The 24,877-nt window shown below is 42.6% G+C and overlaps 1 protein-coding gene across 4 annotated transcripts in view; it reads left to right on the plus strand.

Annotated features, from left to right (window-relative positions):
- The window catches only part of FLNB (filamin B), a 382,553-nt gene that overhangs the window by 194,730 nt on the left and 162,946 nt on the right, over positions 1-24,877 (plus strand). For 3 of the 4 annotated variants that reach the window (XM_063940867.1, XM_063940868.1, XM_063940870.1), the window contains exons 5-8: positions 5,339-5,457; positions 7,388-7,465; positions 13,800-13,962; positions 17,173-17,373. In XM_063940867.1, coding sequence (XP_063796937.1) covers positions 5,339-5,457; positions 7,388-7,465; positions 13,800-13,962; positions 17,173-17,373 — 561 coding nt within the window. Of the gene's footprint in view, positions 1-5,338; positions 5,458-7,387; positions 7,466-8,664; positions 9,049-13,799; positions 13,963-17,172; positions 17,374-24,877 lie in introns of those variants that run through there. The other variant, XM_063940869.1, reaches the window with a different exon arrangement.

Below are 24,877 nucleotides of genomic sequence, written 5' to 3' on the forward strand. Positions count from 1 at the left end.
CCTTAGGTTCAATTGTGGGGTGAGGAACAACATTTCTTTCTGTTTGTCCACGTTTTATGATTGGCAGCCACCAGCACTGGTTTTGCCTATTACATTGACAATAAATAGTTTGAATTGGTCCTGGACCACCAACCTTAAGACCGCCCCTGCAAGTGTCCCGCGGCACACAGTTTGAGAACCACTGCCATAGTCCAAACCAGATCTTTTTTTTTAGACTTGGTGATCAAATGTTCTAAATAGGACAAATGGGTAACTTGCCCATAGCAGTCAACTTCATGCTATAATTTACCTAGTACATTTTAGAAAATGCTAAAAAATTATAGTTAGAAGTTGATTGGTCGCTTTAGAAGATTTGATAAATCTCTTAAGTCTCTCTGAATAACAGAAACATGTTTCTGTGCAGTAGTACCTTCTAGTCAGTTGTACATGAAACTGTTCTTACAATAGTTCTCCGATGTAGGGATGGCCATCGGTTAACTATTGATGGCCACAATTGATTGTTACAATCGATAGTTTAAAATTCATTTGCAGGGAAACCATCATTTGTTTCACTCGCTGATGTTTCTCACTGCTCTATTTCATACTGGACTGCCGGTCAGTAAGAGCTGGGGGGCAGGGCTTCGCGGACACATCTGGATAAAAAAAAAAAGAAAATGGTGAGCTCTGTAGTGTAGACCCAATGGTTTTCCACCATCATTGGCAAAACTATTTGACATCAGCTGCCAACCATCGATGGTTTACAAGCATCAGTGTCCGATGGCCAACCCTATTCTGATGTTATGTCCTAATCAACTAAACAGGTCCTTGTTTTAAAGACAAAAATGTTTTTCAAATGGTTTAATAATGGGAATGACACATTTGTTTCACTCATTCACACAGACTTGCAGACTGCATTTATGTGTTTTCATAGTATTACATTAGTGTTGTGTAAGTGCTCAAAAATTATCATCTTAAGCCATGTTCACAATCCCCCTGATCCTGAGGAGAAAGTTGCGTGTGCTCCAGAGAAAAAGGTGTGGTGAGGAAATGTTATAAAACATCATTAGCACGCCTGCTGTCATTGTAACCTAGTGAGAGAACGATTAAATCATTATTAATTATGTTAATTGTTCAGCATCATTATGTAGTTTGTTTGTAAATATATGTATAGAGAGAGAACAGCCAAGGTGCAGGGATAGCCCTGCTTATGTGTACTTACAATCTGGAGAGGGTGATGATGGAGTATATTTACTAAGGCTCTGACATCAACAGCATTTCCAACTGTAAAATCCGCAATCAAAACCCGATGTCAGTTGGGGTTTGCAGTTGCACTTCTAAATCCCATCGGTTTTGAGCTTTCCATTCAAACTGGCCACAATGACCTGTGCAGTGCTTCTTACAATAAAAAGTGAAGAAAGCGATAAAATAACATAAAAAAACATGTGGGTTTCTTTGATCCCGGTCTGTTCTGGTACTGGAGGATCGGGGGGAAACCTGCGTTGGGTCCCACCATTTTTCCAGTAACCAGCACCAGGCTGAACCAGCCAGGGGATTATGCCATAGTAAGGTGATGCACATGGTGGGATCCCCATGCCATCACTTAAACCTTCCCCAGACTGGTCAGCCCAGGCCTGGGGCTATTTCCCGCACCCCTGATGGCAGTGAGTGTGGGGTTAATGGTATAAAAGTAGAAGTAAAATTGATCATTACAGTGACAGATTTTTTTTAAACATTTTTAGCAAATGTACATTTTGCCTTGTCAGCTGAAAAGTGACTTAAAAAAACCCTCCAAAACACAAAATAATTCAAAATTGATCTTTAATAAATATACACAAATATAATAGGCACTAGAGAAACAGGGTAGCGGTTGGAAGGGCCCAGAAGGTGCAGCATCTGCTGGAGAGTAGGATAGGTCATAGAGAGGGGATGTAGCCATGTGACCGGCTGTTGGGATACCGACACCAGAATCCTGACCACTTCAAACGCCGACAGCTGGAATTCTGACGAACAGGGACTATTCCTAGTCCTGGGTGTCCACGACACCCATAGAGTGGGAATAGGAGTTGTGGCGAATGCAGCAAGCCCGCAGAGGGCTTTGTTGTGCTCGCCCCCCTGCTGGCATACTAGCGGCTGGGATCCCAGTGTCTGTATGCTGACTGCCAGGATCCCAACCGCCGGTCACCCAACCCCAACCCATAGGTAGGTGGGATTTGAGAGAGCTCTTGAAGGATTGAGGTTGGGGAATGTATGGCCTGGCGATCCACCACAGGTGAAGTATATAATTTAGGAGTGAGAGCTAGCTATCAGAGTGGAGATCTTTGGAACAGATCCAAGAGTATATGGAGGTGAGTAACTTATGATGAGGTCTAAGATGTATGAACAGAGGTGTTGCTGGTGGATTTGAAAGTGAGCGTGTATACCTTAAATTAGATTTTCAAGATTATGGAGAGATTGCGGGACTGATTCAGGGTTGTATAGTTGTAAAGGCTCCGACAGTTTAGTTGTGACAGACATTCTGACCCCCAAGTCATTAATAGTCTGCTCAATAGATCACCTAACTGCTGGGTACAAGTCCAAAACCATGCTGGTAGGTCAATTGGTTGCTGACGCAGTGGAGACTATAATGTGTGCAGGTGCCAGGTCAAATAAATGATATAACACTGTCCAAAAACCAGAGAATCCAACAGGACCCAAGCTCAGGATAGACCAGCACACTCTTCAGTCATGAATGAAAAAAGTGTTTTATCTCTATAAAGTGCAATTTCCAATGCAAACATGCAGCACAAGAGGTTTAGCAGCAAAATACATTAAGGCAGTGATAACTCAACATCCCAACAGCTGTTTCGTATGCCTTCATCAGAGGAATATCAAATCCAACATATTGCAGAAGCACTGCTCGTCCTGCAGTACAAAAATCTAAAGTGCCATGGGCACAATATGAGATCCAAAGAGCTTCCACTATCAGTGAAGCAAGCCATCATTAGGTTGAAAAATCAAAACAAACCCATCAGAGAGAGAGCCAAAACATTAGGTGTGGCCAAATCAACTGTTTGGAACATTCTTAAAAAGAAAGAAAGCACTGGCGAGAGCTCAGCAACACCAAAAGACCTGGAAGACTACGGAAAACAACTGTGGTGGATGACCGAAGAATTATTTCCCTGGTGAAGAAAAACACCTTCACAACAGTTGCCCAGATCAAGAACACTCTCCAGGAGGTAGGTGTATATGTGTCAAAGTCAACAATCAAGAGAGGTCTTCACAAGAGTGATTATAGAGGGTTCACCACAAGATGTAAACCATTGGTGAGCCACAAAAAAACAGGAAGTCCAGATTAGAGTTTGCCAAACAACATCTAAAAAAGCCTTTACATTTCTGGAACAACATCCTATGGGCAGATGAGACAAAGATCAACTTGTACCAGAGTGATGGGAAGAGAACAGTATGGAGAAGGAAAGGAACTGCTCATGATCCAAAACATACCACCTCATCAGTGAAGCATGGTGGTGGTAGTGTCATGGCGTGGGCATGTATGGCTGTCAATGGAACTGGTTCCTTTGTATTTATTGATAATGTGACTGCTGACAAAAGCAGCAGGAGGAATTCTGAAGTGTTTTGGGCAATATTATCTGCTTATATTCAGTCAAATGCTTCAGAACTCATTGGACGGCGCTTCACAGTGCAGATGGACAATGACCCGAAGCATACTGCGAAAGCAACCAAAGATTTTTTTAAGGCAAATAAGTGGAATGTTACGCAATGGCCAAGTCAATCACCTGACCTGAATCCGATTTGAGCATGCATTTCACTTGATGAAGACAAAACTGAAGGGAAAATGCCCCAAGAACAAGCAGGAACTGAAGACATTTGCAGTAGAGGCCTGTCAGAGCATCACCAGGGATGAAACCCAGCGTCTGGTGATGTCTATGCGTTCCAGACTTCAGGCTGTAATTGACTGCAAAGGATTTGCAGCAAAGTATTAAAAAGTGAAAGTTTGATTTAGGATTGTTTAGTTTGTCCCATTACTTTTGGTCCCTTAAAAAGTGGGAGGCACATATAGAAACCGTTGTAATTCCTATACCGTTCAACTGATTTGAATGTAAATACCCCTCAAATTAAAGCGGAAAGTCTGCAGTTAAAGCACGTCTTGTTTGTTTCATTTCAAATCCATTGTGGTGGTGTATAGAGCCCAAAATATGAGAATTGTGTCAATGTCCTATTATTTATGGACCTGACTGTATAATTAGGAAAAAGTGGGGGACGGCACTCAGAGGCTTTGGTTTGCAAAAGTTATATCAAGAAATTCAGCAATGCATCAATACATATTATCAACGTTTCGGTGCCAACATGCACCGTCGTCAGGATATGATGTTGCACACAAAGAAATGACACATACAACACATATATATATATATATATATATATATATATATATATATATGTGTATATACACATATATATATATATATATATATATAAATAAGGAGTAGGATAATAATAGTGACATAAAGAAAACAATAGCATTGTAGAACTGGTTATAGGACATATTGCCTAACTTCTCTGTGGATTTTGATGTGCCCATGAGTCATTAAAAAAGACAACTTTCACTAACTACTTACTGTATATGTTTAGTTCTCCTGGTTTCTGTGTCATGTTGAACCTCTAGTAATTCTGTGAGTTCTGCCAGCAAATCAGAAAGCTGAGAGGTGCCCTGTGATAATCATGAAACTGGTATATATTGTGTTTGGTTTTTGAACACAACAAGCTACTGTATGTTTAGGCTTTATTGTACATTACATGTGAATCCATCTCATTGATTGTACAGTCTCATTATTAGCCATGTTTCAGCTAAAAAAAAATAAAACAGAAAAGTTGTATTTAAATCTGTTCTCCCTGGCCTGTTCCCTAGCAAGCCATGTTTTCCAGATCTTCTCACAGAATTGGGGTCAGTCACTGGGGATGATAATGAAGACACTTGTGCACCTGAATTGAGACTTGGGGTTGTCTGACAACAGGTCTTAAATCGTCTGTGTGTGTAAAATACAGCGTGGCAACCCCACCCTACATAATAGCTCCACTTAGCCGAGAATTATAGAAGATTATGTTGGAGAAAATTCTGAGAAATAACAAATCTTATGCCTGTAAATGACTAATCTACAGCACAGGTTCCCCAATATGAACAGGCATACTGATGATCATCTTGATTGTCTAAAATCTAAATATAGTATTTAATTGAGATTATGATTATAATTGTTGTACCTGCTCCTCATCTTATCTCATGTTTTTGTGTAATGGCAACAAGTGAAGAACACCAGCAATTTGTTCCGTTTCAAAAGATATAAATCTGTAATATTTTTTTCAGGTGTGGACCCAACTGGGAACATGGTGAAAAGACCGGCGCCGTTCACTGTGGAGACCATCAGTGCTGGACAAGGAGAAGTTCTGGTCTTTGTGGAGGACCCTGAAGGAATACGGGAAGAGGTTTGTGTTCTTTGTAAGATTCATTTAACCATTATTATGTGGTCTGTAGGAGCAAGTACTCACTAACACGTGATTTTGAGTGATTAGCAGAGAAGTGGCTGAATTATTATTATTTTTTCATTCTTTTTTTTTAGTATAGCATGATATATATTAATTCCACTCTGTAATGCGAGACCTTAGAAGAAAAAGACTGATTAGGGTGTGACTTGGGAAGTGCCAGAGCTACCACTAGGGTAACCTAGACGGACACCAGTATTTTGGGGTGGTTAACTCACTGATTTAAGTGACATCCAGTGTCTTTGTTGTCACCACCACACACCCTCACTATGCCGGGGGGAACCTGACGTGGTGGACAGTGGTCAGCAGCTTGTTACCTGTGAAGCTGCCGACTGCTGATTCTCATCCTTGTTGGTAGTGGGTTAGGAGTACCGTGCCATGCTCCGATGTTGCAGCCTGAAGAGGAGGACATGTCTCTGTGTTCCCACTCAAGTTAAAAAATGGGAACTGGGTATCACCTGATGACAAGATGGGTACAACACCCAGTGGAATGGGGGGAAACACTGCGTGGCTTAGTGTGCCCAGATTTTCTGTTAGTAACCTCCTGCCCAATTTCTGCTGTAGAGTAATGTGATACATGTTGGATGTAGGGTTGCCAATCATGGGCAAATTTTTCAATCCCGGGGTTGGTTCCTTTTCAGTGTCCTCCCCGCCCTGCCTAGTCCACATAATTTACCCTCCTCCATATGGGGTGGAGGGTGGGTCCACCTGCTGCTAGGATAGGAGGTGAGGTGTGGACCGATGCAGGCGGCTGGCTGCGCAGAGTGACCTCTGACTTCACGTCACACTGCACAGTTTGCACAGCGGGGGAACAGAGGATGCCGGGCAGTGTCTGAGACTCCCGAGGACGCTCAACGCTGCCCGCCTTTGGAAACACAAAGGGGCTTCCTAATCCCGAAATCCCTGGGATTGGAAACCCTAATCCAGGAAATGAATCCCTTCCATATTTTGGCCAAAATCCCGGTATCACGCCGATCCTGGGATTGGCCACCATAGTTGGCTGTAATGCCATGACCAGATGGACAGTGATACTGTATCCAGGAGGTGTTTGATTATTTGCATATTTGTGCAGCATGTGATCGGCATTCTATGGAATGGTCTTGTTGCTAGGGATCTGGAAAAGGGCGATATGTGACCCTTCTGTTGACCTCTCCATTGGTATTGAAAAACAATGCAGTTAGAAGCGTAGACAAAACCTTGTGTTGTGTTTTCACTGTAAGAGCATGTTAAAATCGCAGTCATTAATCTCTAAACTCAACATTCACATAGAGCTCTGGGGCAGATTTATTAAGCTCTGTGAAATGATAAATTGGAAGGTGATAAAGGACCAGCCAGTCAGCTCCTAACTGTCATTTTTCAAACCCAGCCTGTAACATGGTAGTTAGGATCTGATTGGCTGGTCCTTTATTACCTTCCAATTTATCACTTCACCGAGCTTAATAAATCTGCCCCTGAGTTTCTTACTGAGTGTTGATAACTCTGGAAGCTGCTGATATTGTCAAAATTTTCAGAAAGCAAACTTTGTGTGCACAGGCCCATTGACTTACATTATGGTTTGGTCTGTTGGCATCAAAGCATATTTAATTGGCTTTAAGAGCTCATTAAATGGCTAAAATTAATGCCCCATTGGTCTGATAATTATCATCCCCAATATGGTAATATCTGATATGGGCCGCACCTATTCTCCCTCCGTTCTCCACGTTCGTGGTCCTGATGCTGTAGATAAGTAAGGAGTGATGACAGAGTGGCAGTCTGACAAGACTGTATTCATGTTCTGCTCTACATCCAGTAGCTTTGAGTTATTCAGACTATGCTTGGTATTCAGAATATGGCAATTACTTATTTACCTCTAAGTATTTCTCTCTTTACCAAGGCCAAGGTCACACCCAACAATGACAAGAACAAGACATTCTCTGTGGAGTATGTACCTAAAGTGACCGGGATCCATAAGGTAAATGAATTGTTAAACATTATAAAATCTGATGGGGGGGAGGGGCAATACATATATTGCATCATAAACTCCTTCCCATTTAAATGTTACACTGTGCAGAGCAGTCTGCATTCCAAATGACTTAGAGGTTTATCTGGGTAGTTCTTATTTATAAAAGTAACCTTGTTTAGTGCGATGATTTCATTATGTTCCGCACATTTGATCAACGTGATAATTCTGCAAATCTATAGGCCAATAAGATGCACAGTGATAAATAATATGCCCATGAGACACACAGCTGTAAGCAGGGGCAGATTGGGATAGAAAACCAGACCGGGAAATTTATAGATGCAGCCCTATTGGAGGCGGAGTCTGAGGGGGTGGAATCTGTGTGGAGGGCCAGAAAACTCACTCCTCATAGGGCCTGATTCTGATGGATGCAGTTGCAGCCTTCCTTGGGTCTTTTACAGAAATTGTGTCTGCTATTTTCTGCTGATGCAGCTCCTAGTGTACATCTGTGCGTACGAATGACAAGGAGTGAGACGCCCACGGTCACCCCACTGCAATCATGCTTTGTACATCATTAGACGCCACCATCGGTCACACCACTGACACTTTCACCAGTCCAATGCTAGGTGCAGATCATCCATCTGAGTATGGCCTCCAATGTGAGCAAATTAAGGTCTCTATACATAACCACTATTGTGTCACTCCTATAACACTATGTTACTGCGTCTGATTAGACAACCTAGACGTCTATAACCGCCTAGGAACGCCCGACAGCAATAGTGGCAGTGTATGTGGTGCTGTGTGTACAGGGGCTGTATGTCGGTGTGTGATGTGCTGTGTGTACAGGGAGCTGTGAGAGATGCTGGGTACAGGGAGCTGTGTCAGTGTGTGAGGTGCTAGTGAGGGGCTGGGTGCAGGGGGCAGCGTGTCAGTGATTGTGGTGCTAGGTGTACAGGGGACTGTGTGTCTGTGTGGTGCTGGGTGTACCGGAGGCTGTGTGTGTGTGTGTGTGTGTGTGTGTGTGTGATGCTGGGTGTACAGAAGGCAGTGTGTGAGGTGCTGGGTACAGGGGGCAGTGTGTCAGTGTGTGTGGTGCTGGGTACAGGGGGCAGTGTGTGAGGTGCTGGGTACGGGAGGTAGTGTGTTAGGTGCTGGGTGCAGGGCAGGGCCGGATTTAGGGGGGGGCGAACGGGGCGACCGCCCCCCCTAACATACAGCTCCATTCCATGTGCTGCTGTGCACACAGTGTACCGGAGATCTGCATTAACCCCTCCCACAGCAGAGCGAGTCACAGCTGGGTGAGACAGATAGACGGGATTGAGCTGAGCACTTGTGCAGAGGGAGGAGAGAGCTCTCCCGAGTCCCAGCCAATCAGAGCTGGCCTTCCTCCCCTGCTCCTCCTCTCTCCCCTGGTCTCCCTGTGTGTGAGCCTGGTCAGCCTGTTGCAAAGCATTACTGGGATTTTGAGTCTCTCGCGTCTCACCAGTGTCTGCCCTGCATCATGTCTCCTGACTGAGCTGCAAGAGGAGCCCCCCTCCTCACCTTCCTTCTCCCCCCAGAAATTCCAATCTTCTTGTCTGCAGCTTGTAACGGAGGTCAGTGTCCCGTATGTGTGCACTGAGCAACTTAGCTGATGTCTGCTTACAGGTCAGACTTCAGCAATCAGTGAAGAGAGACATGCATTCTGTGTGATAGCAGCAGCACTGGGTGAAGAGAGAGGTCTGTGCAGCCTGCTTGTAACATGAGACATGTCTCCTCTCAGACAGACTATGGGCAGTTCTGTACACCTTTCTTAGGTGCAGCCACAGACTTTCACCCTGACCCCCACTGCTGCTCATTTATTAGTTAGCATCACAATACAATTTAATAAAAAATAAAATACTACTCTTATCTCACACACAAAAACAGCTAAATTCCCCATTGCTTTGAAAGTTTCATATTTTGTGTTTGGGAGGGGCTGGACTAGAAGTGGGAGGAGTAATGAGTAGAGAGGGGAGGAGTCCGCATTGATTCTTAAACCGCCCCCCCTAAAAGAAATGTCTAGATCCGTCCCTGGTGCAGGGGGCAGTGTGTCAGTGTGTGTGGTGCTGGGTACAGGGGGCAGTGTGTCAGTGTGTGTGGTGCTGGGTACAGGGGGCAGTGTGTGAGGTGCTGGGTACGGGAGGTAGTGTGTTAGGTGCTGGGTGCAGGGAGCAGTGTGTTTGGTGCTGGGTACAGGGGACAGTGTGTGTGTTGCTGGGTGCAAGGAGCAGTGTGTGAGGTGCAGGGGGCAGTGTGTGAGGTGCTGGGTGCAGAGGGCAGTGTGTGTGGTGCTGGGTACAGGGGACAGTGTGTGTGGTGCTGGGTACAGGGGACAGTGTGTGTGGTGCTGGGTACAGGGGACAGTGTGTGTGGTGCCGGGTACAGGGGGCAGTGTGTGTGTGGTGCTGAGTACGGGGGGCAGTGTGTGAGGTGCTGGGTACGGGAGGTAGTGTGTTAGGTGCTGGGTGCAGGGAGCAGTGTGTGTGGTGCTGGGTACAGGGGACAGTGTGTGTGTTGCTGGGTGCAGGGAGCAGTGTGTGAGGTGCAGGGGGCAGTGTGTGAGGTGCTGGGTGCAGAGGGCAGTGTGTGTGGTGCTGGGTACAGGGGACAGTGTGTGTGGTGCTGGGTACAGGGGACAGTGTGTGTGGTGCTGGGTACAGGGGACAGTGTGTGTGGTGCCGGGTACAGGGGGCAGTGTGTGTGGTGCTGAGTACGGGGGGCAGTGTGTGAGATGTTAGTGAGAGGCTGGGTGTCAGTGTGTGTATAGGGGACTGTGTGTCAGTGTGAGTGTGGGGTTCGAGAGAGTTAGGGTAGTAATAGAGAGGCTGCCTCTCACCAGCAATGCTGGCCAGCCCCCCTCCCGCTTACCAAGATCCGGCTTCCTTGCGCTGGTGTCCGGGCGCGCCGAGGCCAGCAGCAGTCTGTATGGTCCTCGCCCATTATTTCCGCAGCAGGAGCAGAGATAGTCGCTGGAGCTGCGGCTATGAGAAGTTGCTGGATACCGCCCACTATGCAAATATCCCAGCCGCAGCCAGCGCAGTGAGAGGCTGCCAGCCAGGATATGTGTGATGCCTGGCCTCTCACTGCGCTGGCTGCAGCTGGGATATTTGCATAGTGGGCGGTGTCCAGCAACTTCTCATAGCCGCGAGTCCAGCCGCAGCGGCAGCAGTACATAGATGAATCGGCCTTGCTTTGTGGGGGAGGGAGAGCACAGCCACCATGAAGATAACTGAGCTCAGCCTCAAACCGTCCCGGCGTGCTAATCCGCCGCTGGCTGTAAGTAATATGCCCACAAGATGCAGGGCTGTAAATGATATGGCCATGAGACGCACAGCCATAAATAATATGCCATGAAATGCACGGCCATAAATATTATACCCATGAGACGCACAGACATAAATTTTATACCCATGAGACAGACCGCCATAAATAATATGCCCATGAGACAGACCACCATAAATAATATTCCCATGAGACAGACCGCCATAAATAATATGCCATGAGATGCACGGCCATAAATATTATACCCATGAGACACCCCGACATAAATAATGCTGCTAAACTGGAAAGGATTTTTCATTCTCCAATCCTGACACATTCACTTTAAAGCGAGGTTATACTGAAGTGCTACTTAACACAAACACACTATTTGTAGACCTGATTAACACAATGTTAGGTTCCTACCCGAGAGACTCTTCATTCACAAGTTTTTATTTGAGTTCTGCCAAGTCTATGGAGTCTATTTAAAAAAATAACCCATTTTGACATTTTGTCACCATATCATTTCTTATGGCAGCAATGAGAAACTCTTGCTCTCTATCAGAAGGTTTTACTGTCGCTTAAGGAACCTGATCTGACTTAGGGTCTTCGCATTTGCAGCCTGCAGCCCACGCGGCATGAACACTAAAGAGGTAGCAATGGGAGGGTCCATGATGCCTGTTTATGAGGGGTCAGAATGTCCCTCTGCGATGACGCTCTTTCCGTAGGCTAGAGCGGATAATGCTGTCTCCAAATGGCATTAGCTTTTCGGCAGTCGGTAATTGTCCCAGACTGCAGCCACCATTAAGGAAAATGGGAACTGTGATCTTAACTGAACTTAGAAGATTTCATAGAAACCTCCTGCGTTCAGAATCATACAGTTTATAAGTAAATTTCCCCTTAACTTTAAAAAAGCGCTTTAATAATAATTCTGAAAAGCCATTTCTGCATGATTTTGACTTTATAAATAGGCCCTTAGGTCTCCAGTATAGTTTGGTTTCTGGATGCAGTGTTTCCTAGAGTCTTTGGGCTGTATATATCTGAAGTTGGACTCGTATTCGCTGTAAATCACGCCAAGTGCTGCTTTCAATTTTCATCTCCACCCTGCTGAAAATGTAGCTATTTGTTGCATGAAATTTACATTTAGTCAGAAGAGCAAAGTGATTAATCTGATAATGAAGGTGATCTAGTAGAACAATAAAGTTTCTTTATAATCATCTAGTGGAACAATAAAGTTTCCTCAAAATATCATAATAAACTTATTTTGGAAATAAGAAATATTCTGATATTGCTCCAACAAAGGTTGCTGCTCTCTTATTGGATAGACTGCAGATTTATTTAGGCGAAGAGACTGAGAACACTTTTCTTTGTCTTCCTTTGGATGCCCATATTATACAGTGTATGGGTCCATTTCATCAGCTTATTTCCCTGTAGCCTTTTGTAACATGTCTTTGTTGGTGGACCACAAAATGTACATATTCTTGCTTCCGTTTGCCAAATAACTGAAAAATAAATGTGTACATAATATATTGCTAAGGCTTCCTTAACAGGTTCTGCATATGTGATTATGTTAATTCTTTATATTTACCCCGTCTCATCTCCCAAAACGTTTTGTACCCTCAAGTTTGTAAAAGTACACTATCGTCTAACATTTGTGACTGATTGGTTTCTCTGCAGTGTAAATCCTATACAACATGTAAACATCTGTTCTCATTGTGTGCTTATAGAAATAAGATATTCTGTCTGCTGATAAATGGGCTCTCTGGCGTTGCAGTAGTGGGCAAAGCATTATTGAAATTTCCCTTCAGCTGTATCTGACATGTTGCTATGCCTTCCTATAACTCAGGGGCATGATTTATGGATTTTGAAGTGTTTTCCGTGCATAATACCACACTCATATGGCTTACATCCTTAGCTACACACTAATGTTTATACAGTCAACAAATAAATACAAATGCCTCAAGAAAAACATACTTCACTTCTTGGAGACAGACTGCACAATTCCTGGCACGCACAGAGCAATGCGGTGCAGCCGTTATCCTGTACTCATGTCAGTAATTCCTTGTTAACTGTCCCTGCCAGCGTCCAAGAGATTAATGGCCAATACTGTAACTGTACATTTTTCAAGTGTCTGGATTTAGTGTTCAGAAATGTAAATGCGTGCCTTATTTCAATTAGCTTTGTTTCGGTGTAATGTCGATGGAGAGGTAGCACAGTCTGCAGACGTTACAGCCAACCGTAGAATACTCTGCCTTTGTAGAGTTATATATTTTCAGTATTCATAACTTGGTGGCACATTATAGCCTCTATGGAACACCCATAAATCCAAGTTATTTCATAAGTCATCGATTATGTAAATTCATATTTTTGTAACAACCAATCAGCTGCTCTGTATAATTTTATAGTATGCAAATTATAGATGTTACTTCAATGCTGATTGGCTGCTATGGGCAACTTCTCCACTGGCTCAATTTTCTAATCTTTTTACTGCTTAGTACATCTCCCCCTAAGCCTTGGAGAGAGATAAAGGACCAACCAATCAGCTCCCTAACTGCCATGTTACAGGTTGTGTTTGAAAAATGACAATTAGGAGCTGATTGGTACTTTATCTCCCTCCACTTTATCACTCTCCAAGGCTTCTTACATCTGTCCCTGGGTCATTAACAAGCTGTTGATGTCATCAACCTAGCCATGACATCACAATTCCGCACAGCCACTTCTATGTATATATTGTTGGTTGTACCTTTTGTATTGCTAAGATTGGGTTCCATCTACCATTTTTGTGGCGAGTAAGAAATCAGAACTTTTTCTGGTAAAAATTGATGCAAGATTATCTCCTGCTTAATAAACAGTTTTTGTCATGGGCCCCGTAAGAATCTTGAAAGAAACGCTCAAAGCCTCTCTGGTGTGGGAAATGTCAAACATAGCAAGCTAAGGCAGGCCACAGCCCACCCCAGTTTTATGGCAGTGTCAATCTTTTAACACTCCCGAGTCCCACACATGAAACTGTTGCTAGTTAAACCAAGTTTGTGTGCTGCCTAAACTCCTTGTGCTTTATGTTTTATAGGTGACTGTGCTCTTTGCCGGTCAGCACATTTCAAAGAGTCCATTTGAAGTGAACGTTGAGAAGGCTCAAGGAGACGCCAGTAAAGTGACAGCTAAAGGACCCGGCCTGGAACCAACTGGCAACATTGCCAATAAACCCACTTATTTTGACATTTACACAGCAGGTGTGTATTGTTCTCTTCACGTTCCTTTGTTATTTGGTTTTCAAAGCTAGAGTGGCTGGTGTTCTCATATTTTATTTGCATTGCATCTGTTGTGGATGAATATTTGCTAACATGGTGCTTGGCCTGCAGATGTAGGGATTTTATCTTCTGGGTATATCACATTTTCTAAAAACAATTGCTTAGTAATTGTACTGCACAGCCTTGCTTTGTATTTTCAAATCTCGCTAGTCTGGAATGCTTGCCACAAACCTAACAGGGCTTTGTATCCCGTCTTGAAGGGCAACTTTTGCTGGAGTTGCAATTGCATGTATAAGCTTTGCCATTAGTTGCCCTGTTTCATGCTGTGGGTACAGTGGGTTTCATGCTTACAATCACTGGTATCAAGTGTCCATTGCAGTTTGCCATTGTCCTTTCTAAAATGCCACATAAAGCCACTGCTGAGTATGTAGAGCGATTCATTTCAGTGTAATGGGCATGATATGCATGTCATAGAGGTGCACAGGAAAACTTGTGATGTTTGTGGGTACCGTAATGCTGCCGAACATCACTTGCTGTTTGGAGGCACATTGTTCTGAACTGAATTGCCCCCAATTGACTTTAAAGTTGGAGCTAAAGAACATACTAAAGTATCATCTTGGAGATTTCTCCCCACATGATGAAATAAATGGAAGGTTATCCTCTAAGGACCCTCCATTTAATCTGCGAACACCAAAGGAGCTGATTCATGCCAGCTAGCTCCTGGTTGGATGACGGGATCATTTGTTCATTTTTGGACCCAGCTGTCATTTTTGTCCAATTGCAAGATCCCTCTTTTTCTCCAGCAGAACTTCTCTCAGAAGTGAGGGCATGATCAAGATTGGGGGCATAACTCCACATTGTTGCTTTCTGCAGAAGTTGTATGCACTGCGTAGCAGAGGAATGCGCAAATGGGTAGCTGCCATGCCACGTTGGGGGCTTGGTTACCCCTCTTGTACCCTTTCCCTTGCTCCCCCCTCCTCCAGTGTTCCAGTACCAGTTTTTACCAATAGGCGTTCCCAATTGGAATGATGGCTTCCATCTGTATTGATAAAGGGGAAAGGGCCTCATAGATGTGCTAATTTGGCTGATGAGTTGTGTTAAAATATAATAAGATTAATCTAATTTGGGGGCAATTCAATAAGATGCATTGGGAGCAATGTGCGTTTCCGGAATTGCTTGTTTTTCCGCACAACCCATAAAAGTGCACAGGAATAATTGTGATGATGCAGCTATCTTATATGGTGGATATGGGCACATATCTCAATCAATGGAATTGCCCCCAAAAATCATACATTGCTTCTCAAGCTGGAAATGTATTAAACTACAAGTGAACATTCCTTCCTTAGGAAATGATGTCACAGCAGGAGAGTATGCCTGTACCTAAATTATATTTGGGAATCAAATTTCTCACATCTGCATTAAATATTTCCTTATTTTCTTCACGTATCTTATTATTCTTCAATCTGGTCATCTCTGGAACCCCATGGAGCCTGCAAAGCCTAGGAAGTGACTGAGGCGGACAGAATCTGCCTTCAAACCGAAATTTGTTTTGCTAGACAAAATCAAGAGCCAAAATAATAATTATGGTGTCCTCTCTTATTAAAGAACTCTTTTGTAGACCTCAATAAATCACCCGCTGCTTATACAACCCCTTAAGTTTAATATTGTAAGAACCTTTGCTCAAACTTCCAGCACACAGAATACAACACAAGGTACAAAAAGTGCAGATGGGTAAAAATCTCAAGGGCGTTCTTCTGTCCTATTATAATTGAATGTATAAATAATAACACAATTTAAGATTGTGTACGTAAATACATTCACCGTTTCTACCATGTACAAATGAAAATGTCTTGTGTCATTATAATTACACTTGTTTATATTGATTTTGTTTTTCTTTCCATGCTCCTCTGTGTAGCTAATATGATGGCTCTGGTAAAATAGCCTGGGTTGAAATATTAGCCAGTTCCTCCTCCATTGCTAATTTTAGTACAGAAAACACAAAGGATGTTCTTATTCTACTGAACACTAACTAGCGTTGCTGAGCCAAAAACAACACTGCGCGTGCCTTCTGGTGTGAGCTCTGTAGATGAAAGCCGAGGCTTCCGTCCGTGTCCCCGCCGGATGACTCACAAAAAAATCTCTGCAATATATAAAATAAAGCAAACGTTTTTGAAGTGAGAATGGTAAATGTTAGTGAAACGTTTTTTGCACTCCTTATTCCCCTCACGTTGCTGTGTTGCCAATTGTAGCAGTATTAGGTTTTCTTTATGTACAACGTATTTAAATTATTCTCCTGAGAGCCAGACTCTGTCATAGTAACTATACCACTGAGAGTTACTGCAGAATTAATTTTCCCTATAGAAGTACACTTGTAAACCTGAGAACCTCTTATGAAAACAGGAAATCTGCTATTTACCTAAGGCAGCACAAAAAAAATAATAATAAAAAAACACAACCCTGGAGATGGAACAAAGAATGGCCTTTGGGATTAGGTAATCTAGTAATAAAAAGTCAGTGTTCTGTCTTCTGTGAAATAAATCTGTTTGTGTAGAATTAACACAGCTTCCCACGTCTCCGTATAATCTGCTCTTTGCAGGGCCATCTTAATGTATAGGTACAGTCGGCAGCTGCCTATGGACCTTACAATTCGAGGGGCCTCTGAGCAGGAGAGGGGGAGGGATCACACTATCAGAGCGGCAAGGCATGCTGATTGGTGGAAGACTGGAGCTATTCACCGATCAGCGTGCTGACAGACATTCACTGTATGGAAGCATATTGAGAGACAGCGCAGGACCACAGGAGGGGCATGTTATAATATTTTTTCAATTGTTTCCCATGGATGAGTGTTGCTGTTAAGATGACCCTGGCTCTTTGTCTATATGAATATGTAAAAATCCATATTTTGGTAATTGAATAGATATTTTTGGAACAATAATAATAAAAGAAGTGTTTTTGTTTTTTTATTTGTAATTTTATTTATTTTTATGATGTGTTTGTACAAGATAAAACTGATTAAACTGCTACTTCTTTGCTTGTTATAAAGAAAAAAAGAGTTTGAGTGTTCTGTATCTTGCGTTACTTTGATTAGTGTTTACTATAATAATGATTGGATTAGAATGTGTCATCTGCCCGTGCACCTTGGTTAAAATATTACCATCTGAAATAATTTGTAACTCTGTGTATTCGTTATAGGGGCAGGAGTTGGGGATATTGGCATAGAGGTGACAGACCCTCAGGGGAAGAACAATACTGTTGATATTGCTCTTGAAGATAAAGGAAATTGCGTATACCGCTGTACCTACAAACCGGTAAAAGCCGGACCTCACAGTGTTGGCATCAGTTTTGGTGGAGAAGCCACGCCCAAAAGTCCTTATGTGGTCAATGTTGGGGAAGGTGAGTACTGAACTTTGAAACATACCACATTTTATTAAGGATTTTATATTTTTATGGATCAGTGTAAAAAATGTTTTCATATTCAATAAATAAGGCTTTTTGTGTCTCAAAAAATAAAAAAGAATATTAATTAAGATAACCCCCTACAAATAAAACTATTTGTAAATACCCATTCTTAGTCCCCCAATTAATACAACTGTGGAAAGATACTCACTCGAATCAGTGGTGGTACCAGAACTGATTTGATAGCTTCACACACATCTAATACCATATCCAATCAGCTGAGCCGAACATGTTCCATATAGTCTATATAATCGACTGCTGATAAAAATTATGTCATCAATGTAACGATCACAGCTAGTGTTGCTATCTGTTTGGGAGTGGAGGGGAGATTAGAGACGGCATTTATTTTTTTGAAATTCTACATGTTTACCTTTTTTATATTTGATTATCTTATAAATACAGAGGAAATATTGACCTGAACTAGCAAATGTAGAGTTTTATTCCACAAATGTGAAAGGATTTTTTAAATGTAATCTGCTTGACTACTGCTTCCTGTGATCTGTCTACTATATTTAGTTGTGCAATATTTTCCAGCATGTAAAATGGTTTGATAAATGGCTTCTTGCTCTGATCGGGTATTTCTGTTCTGCTTTCTACTACTTTGCTCTCATCTGCTTCCTCCTTCCTGCTGCACTTCTAGATCTCTGCTCCCCAATTCTGATCTACTCCACCCTTGCTGGATAATGGACGTCTTGTGCTTAAGCCTCATAGTTGTATTCAGGACAGGGTTGGTAAGACTCAGCAGGATGTTGTGTTGATCAGACTTTCTGCTCTTGTAGATATGTTGTGTTGACCCCCTACCCCTGTGTCTTACAGTACGAAGTGTGACATTTTCACCCCTCAACCTCTCACTTGAAAAGTTATTTCATGTCTTAACATGGGGAAACCAATAGAATATTTAGTGCAACAGTGGAGCAAACCCCAAAAATATTTTTTATAAGAGTTTTATGCCTTCCAATGATACTGGCTTATGGTTTAAAATAAATTGCGGTGACCTGAAGGAAATGTGGCTGTTGATTGGGGATTGAGCTTATTCAGTAATTGTTATTCAGTAGTAAGTGTTGGGGTAAGCAGCAAGGCTAGTAATAACTGTACATCTAATACCTGAGAAGTTAGATGTACTGTATAGAGAGACTCACATGTTAGTCACTTCTCACTACTGTGTTTCTGACTGTAAATGTCCTTCTCACATCACTCTGCAGAATATACTTTCACAGTGCTGCTCTCATTAAGGGATATAGGGCCTAATTAAAGGTTGATTGCAAAATATTCCTCTAATGAGCAAAACCATGTGCACTGCAGGTGGGGTAGATTTAACATGTGCAGATAGTTAGATTTGAGCGGGTAATATTTTTCCTGTGCAGGGTAAATACTGGCTGCTTTATTTTTACACTGCAATTTACATTTCCGTTTGAACACACCCCACCCAAATCTAACTCTCTCTGCACGTTACATCTGCCCCACCTGCAGTGCACATGGTTTTGCCCATTAGAGGAAGAGTTTGCTTTTGTCGTCTACCTTGAATTAGGCCCATAATCATGGAATATTGCAGAATATACTTCTCTTTCACGTGTATTATGTGTGCCCTATATATTTAGCTATGTATGTTATTTTTGGGTTTAGATCCACTTTAGCGTTTGTTTCATAGTGTAATTGGTGAACTATGGACACCGTTTGCTCCTTTTTTTATTAAACATTGCGTAAACATAGATCTGTCTGTCTATCCATCTTTCCATCTATCTATCCATATTGGTGGCTTTTAGGGGGATTGGACCATCTGTGGTGAATGCCCACAAATTCCTCTCATAGAGTCGTCATCCATTCTTTTGCGTTGATAATTTAATCTATGCGGAAGAACATCCTTTGTCTAGAGGCCAGCAGCATGTACCTGTTCCCCTTAATTGGGCCTGTTTTTGTTTGTTTTTAGGTAATGCCAGTTTGTGCCAATGTATTTTATTAACCATTTAATTTTGTACAATATGTAGACTAATAGAAATGTCACCCATTTAACTTTTTCTGTGTGCCAGTGGTGAATTTCCCATTAGGGAAGTGAGGCACGTGCCTAGGGGCTCCATTTGTTGGGGTTGGCACTTTGTTTTATTACAGTTCGACTTAAATTTCCCATCAGCTACAAAGTATTTCCTCAGTATGGTATGCCATTTTCAGTGAAGTGTGGTTGGGTAGGACACACGTAGACTGAGCATATAACATATTAGTGGTTCACACTCTACTCAAGATGGCATATGGCATGTTATGGTACAAAGGAAATATTTTGTAGTTACTGCAACGTGTATGGACCAATCAGCATGTGCCTGGGCCTAGGGGCCGAACAATCAGCAGACAGACTTACCCAGTTATCCTAGGCATCTCTCTAATAGTGGTGCAGATACAGTTGGTTAGGTGTCTGTCCACATTCCACCGCAGTGGGTGCATGGTATTGTGGGCTAGATGCATCATCACTTGGAAAGTGTTAAAATGGAGAGTGAAAAAGTACCAGCCAATCAGGTTCTAACTACCATGTCACAGGCTGTGTTTGAAAAATGGCAGCTAGGAGCTGATTGGCTGGTACTTTTTCACTCTCCATTTTATCACTTTCCAAGCAATGATGCATTTGGCCCTGTGCAGTGGAAATATTGTATAGGCGCTAGGAAATTTCGGACCTCCAAACTATCACCAGATATCGGCTTGATGTATTGTGGTCAGTGACAGGAGTAAAATAAGCATCCGAATGTCGCCTGGTTCCCAACAAGTGGTGCACATATCATATGAAATATCATAGATCATGGTTTGGTTTATTATTGTTACATTAGGGTTTATAACCTAATAATGAAAATAATAAAATTGTGTGTTAAAGGCAGCCATTAATTTTATGACTAGGGGCTAAATCTAATGTTTAAAAATGAAGAAAGGTTCCAATAATCGTTTTAGAAAACCCCTAACTCAGTGCTGTTTTATATTTTCCACGCAGCGTGGCCAAGCTGCCAGTATGCGACCAGACAGTCATTAGGAGTTAGTCCCCTGTTACAGTAGTCTCTGCCATTGACTTGCCATTACTGTATGACCTGAGATGCTCTGCCCTTGTCTGCATTCATTTCTCAGCCTAGACATGACTATTTACTCACCACGTTTGCTTTAGGCCTATGTGGAATATATACATTCATTCCATGTGTGGTTTAGACGATAACTGTAACTTACCAATGAAACATTATTGGTCTGTAGTTTATTTGACTTCTGACTGCGACATACCACACAGATATTTATCTCTCTCACTATCCAGGTTTATGGCCTTACCACCTCCGGCAATGTAACTAGACATTAGTAACGTTGTTTATATAAATACAGGGTTAGCAGACATGACCCTCCCACGTAGGATTGCCAACTCATCCCTTTAATTACTGACACGTGTAAATTCTGTGTCCACTCTCTACCTTACCTGGTTTTAATCAGCCAGAGACGCTGTGTGCTGTACATGTATCAATTAAAGGCAACTTTAGTTTTTTATTGTATTAATAAAGCAGGGATTGACAGGTGAATGAGGGGTTTCTGAAAATGACATTTTAAATTTACCATTGACTGTAGTATGTGTGTGTTTTATTTCTCGCACACAGGGGGTAATTCCAAGTTGATCGCAGCAGGAATTTGGTTAGCAGTTGGGCAAAACCATGTGCACTGCAGGGGAGGCAGATATAACATGTGCAGAGAGAGAGTTAGATTTGGGTGTGGTGTGTTCAATCTGCAATCTAAATTGCAGTGTAAAAATAAAGCAGCCAGTATTTACCCTGCACAGAAACAAAATAACCCACCCAAATCTAACTCTCTCTGCACATGTTATATCTGCCTCCCCTGCAGTGCACATGGTTTTGCCCAACTGCTAAAAAATTTCCTGCTGCGATCAACTTGGAATTACCCCCATAGGGCGTAATTAGATTTGCACTGTATTGCACAGCCTCAGGGAAGTGGCTGCACAATACCGTACAAATAAAATGCAAATGCAGTAGGAAATAGGCGCCTCCTGCCAGCATCTGCGATCCGCGTGATGCATCCGAAGATGCAGCATTGGATCACCAAGCCGGGTCCAGGATGTCTGCGTCGGACGATGAAGACTCAGGGCCCAGCATGCTTACAAAACTGGGGTCCTGTTTTGTAACACTGTCCTGGTTGTCTCCTCCGCTCTGCCCCCCCCCCCCCCCCCCCCAAAAGCCCCTTTATGTCAATCAAGTTGCAACTAAGGAGGGACTGCAAGTGATATCACAGAACCTGTCCTGCACATGCGCAGACCCCCAATAATCCGATCTGTACGTAGACCATCAGGGTTTGCGTATAGATCTTAGGGGTCTATTTACTAAGCCTTAGATGGAGATAAAGTACCAGCCAACCAGCTCCTGTCGTTTTTCAAACCCAGCCTGTGACATGGTAGTTAGGAGCTGATTGGCTTGTCACTTATCTCCATTCACTTTATCTTCGTTCAAGGTTTAGTAAATAGACCCCTAAATCAATTATTGTTGTCATTCTGGTACAGTATTTTGCTGGTAGCCCTAAATATTGGGTCTGAAACCTGTAATAATTCTATGATAGATATAGGGAGGATTATTTTGTATAATTTCAAAAGTTGCGTTGCCATCTGTAAATGACCATATTACAGAGGCATGCCGCACACCATAGAATAATATTCAGTTACAACATTTCATGACATGCAGCTTATTCTAAATGCTTTGCAAAGCCCTAAAGTACTAAAACCACACAATGTACAAGTGGTAATGCAATTATGATTTTTGTAGCCAAAGTAAGATCTATTTATACAAAAAAAACATAAGACCTAAATATAGGAGGCTTGGGCTAAGGCGAAGCTGGTCTGGGCTGTCTGTGAGAGTTATAGTTACTTATTTTTGCACATTACGTATCTCCCTACATTTCAGGAAAAGAGAAAAAGAATTGTCAGAAAAATTGGCTTTTTCCCCAGACTGTCCTTACTTGACCCTTTCCCATCGGTCATGCCTATTGCCCACTGCCATACCCTTGACCATCTCTATTTGCTGATGCCACATTTCCGAATCAGTAAGCCACATATTGGGAGTCATTGAGACCTGATCGCATGCTAGGATTTTTTGCTGCGCTGCGATCAGGTCAGAACTGCGCGTGCTTATGCACCGCAATGCACAAGGCACGTCGTACGGCTACAAAGAGGATCGTTGCTGGGCGATGGATTGTACGAAGAATCCATTCGCACAGCCGATCGCAAGGAGATTGACAGAAAGAGGGCGTTTATGGGTGTCAACTGACCATTTTCTGGGAGTGGTAGGAAAAACGCAAGCGTGTCCAATCGCTTGCAGGGCGGGTGTCTGACGTCAATTCCGGCCCCGGACAGGCTGAAGTGATCGCAGCGGCTAAGTCCTGGGCAACTCAGAAACTGCATAAAATTTTTTTGGACCGCTCGGATGCACATGTGTTCGCACACCTGCAAAGCAAAAGTACACTCCCCTATGGGCGGCGACTATGTGATCGCAGTAGTAAAAAAAAAACCCTAGCGAGCGATCAGGTCTGAATTAGGCCCTCTGGCAGGTCAGTCTTTAGGGCACAAGCTTTAGTGTAAAGGAACGTGACTTTACATGTGTAAACACGTTATCCATGTATCCTACTGCTGTCACTTAGACAGTTTATATAGGTATTACATAAAATATATTAATCAAAGGCAATACTAATGAATGTACATATTAATTAGTAGGACTCAATAAAATTGGTATACCAGTTCAACATAACGCCAACATTCAGCGTGTCACCAAGGTCTGATTGTCAACATTGTGCATGTCGATAGGGTCTAAAAGTCAACAATTGATGTGCCAACATTCTGTGTTGACACTTTCATAATGTCAACATGATGCCTGCCGACGGTGAGAATGTCAACCATATTACTGAAGCCTTATCCAAACGCTGCTATGGTCGTAATAATGGCTACAATTTACACATGTTGGAGTGTTGGTTGTTGACATTATGGTCAAAATTGTTGGCATTCAGAACCATTCAACATTAGTGTCGTCATTCTGAATGTCGACAATATGACTGCATACAGATAAAATATAATTTCCATACACTTCAATGAAACTGTGCCTCTGCATATCACCAGGAAACTAGTTTACAGTATCTGCCATTCCCTCTCAATAATTGTTTACAGCTAGTCATCTGTTAAATATGTGCATAATCCTAATTTATACTCCAAAAATAAATGTACAAAACAAATATTATGACAAACTTGCTGACTCTCCCTGATTGTCAGGGAGACTCCCTGGGGTCAATTCAATTTGCCGACAGTTGAATAGCACCGGGAATTAGCTCCCGGTGCTATTCAATACAGCGCAAAGTAATACTTAATTGTCGGGAATTCTTCTCTCATCGCTGGGGGATGCGAGAGGAAATCCAACAAAAGTGCTGGTGCGCAGCCGGCGCGAGGCTGATTCTGTCGGGAATCAGCATTGCGCCGGGGAGTTAAGTCGGAGAATGCCCGTTCTCCCGACAAATCAACCTGTTAAGTCCGGGAGAACGGTCATTCGCTGACTTAACTTGAGCTGAATTGAATAGCGACGGGAGCTAATTCCCAGCGCTATTCAACTGTCTGCAAATTGAATTGACCCTCCTGAGACAGTAGCGAACTCCCTGAAGAGTCTAGCAATCTTCCTGATTGTACCTTACCCCCATTATGTAGCTGTTATATTCTTGGGGGAAAAACAAATCAGAGATATACTGTACATTAAAATAGGATCATCAGTGCCATTTCATTGCATTGGTTATAAGGCCAAATGATCCCTATGGCTACATGCATTTTTAAATAAGGTTTCTCGTGGTTACTTAAATGGAACCACTTGTATAACACATGAGCAAACCCTGAAATGTATCAGTGTCTTTTCATCTACAAGTAGATCTTACTAACTGCTTTGGGGCTTATTTACATTTGGGTGTAAATAATTTTTATGACATTCCTCTCAGATGTAGCGGTACACGTCCGCGCTTATACTATAGTTGTTACTTTCACAGTCCCTCTTGAGATTCTTTTTCAAGAATAGTTAAGTATGCATTATGGCCAACATGTAACATAAATATGAAGGTAGTATAAAGTACTGTAAGTTGTGTGCGAATGCACCTGAAACTGCTGGCAGTGTACACAGCATGCTTATAATGGAACCTCTGTACTTATATTTCCCAATAGAAATAAGGATTTGCAAAAAGTCTACCAAATTAAACAACATAAAAAAAGTGAAATCAACATGAAATCCTTTTTATCATTTTTTTGCTACAGTAAGCATATGCGTGGGGGCGTAGCTATAGTGGATGCAGGAAGTGCTATTACCAGCGGCGGCTCCAGAGATGCGGCTACAGCACAGTCTGAAATTCAAATAGAGGAGCCGCACCGACTGCCAGTGAGTCCCAGCTGGCGATGTTTGGTAGTGTC

This window comes from Pseudophryne corroboree, chromosome 9 (assembly GCF_028390025.1).
Source record: "Pseudophryne corroboree isolate aPseCor3 chromosome 9, aPseCor3.hap2, whole genome shotgun sequence".
Taxonomy (NCBI): domain Eukaryota; kingdom Metazoa; phylum Chordata; class Amphibia; order Anura; family Myobatrachidae; genus Pseudophryne; species Pseudophryne corroboree.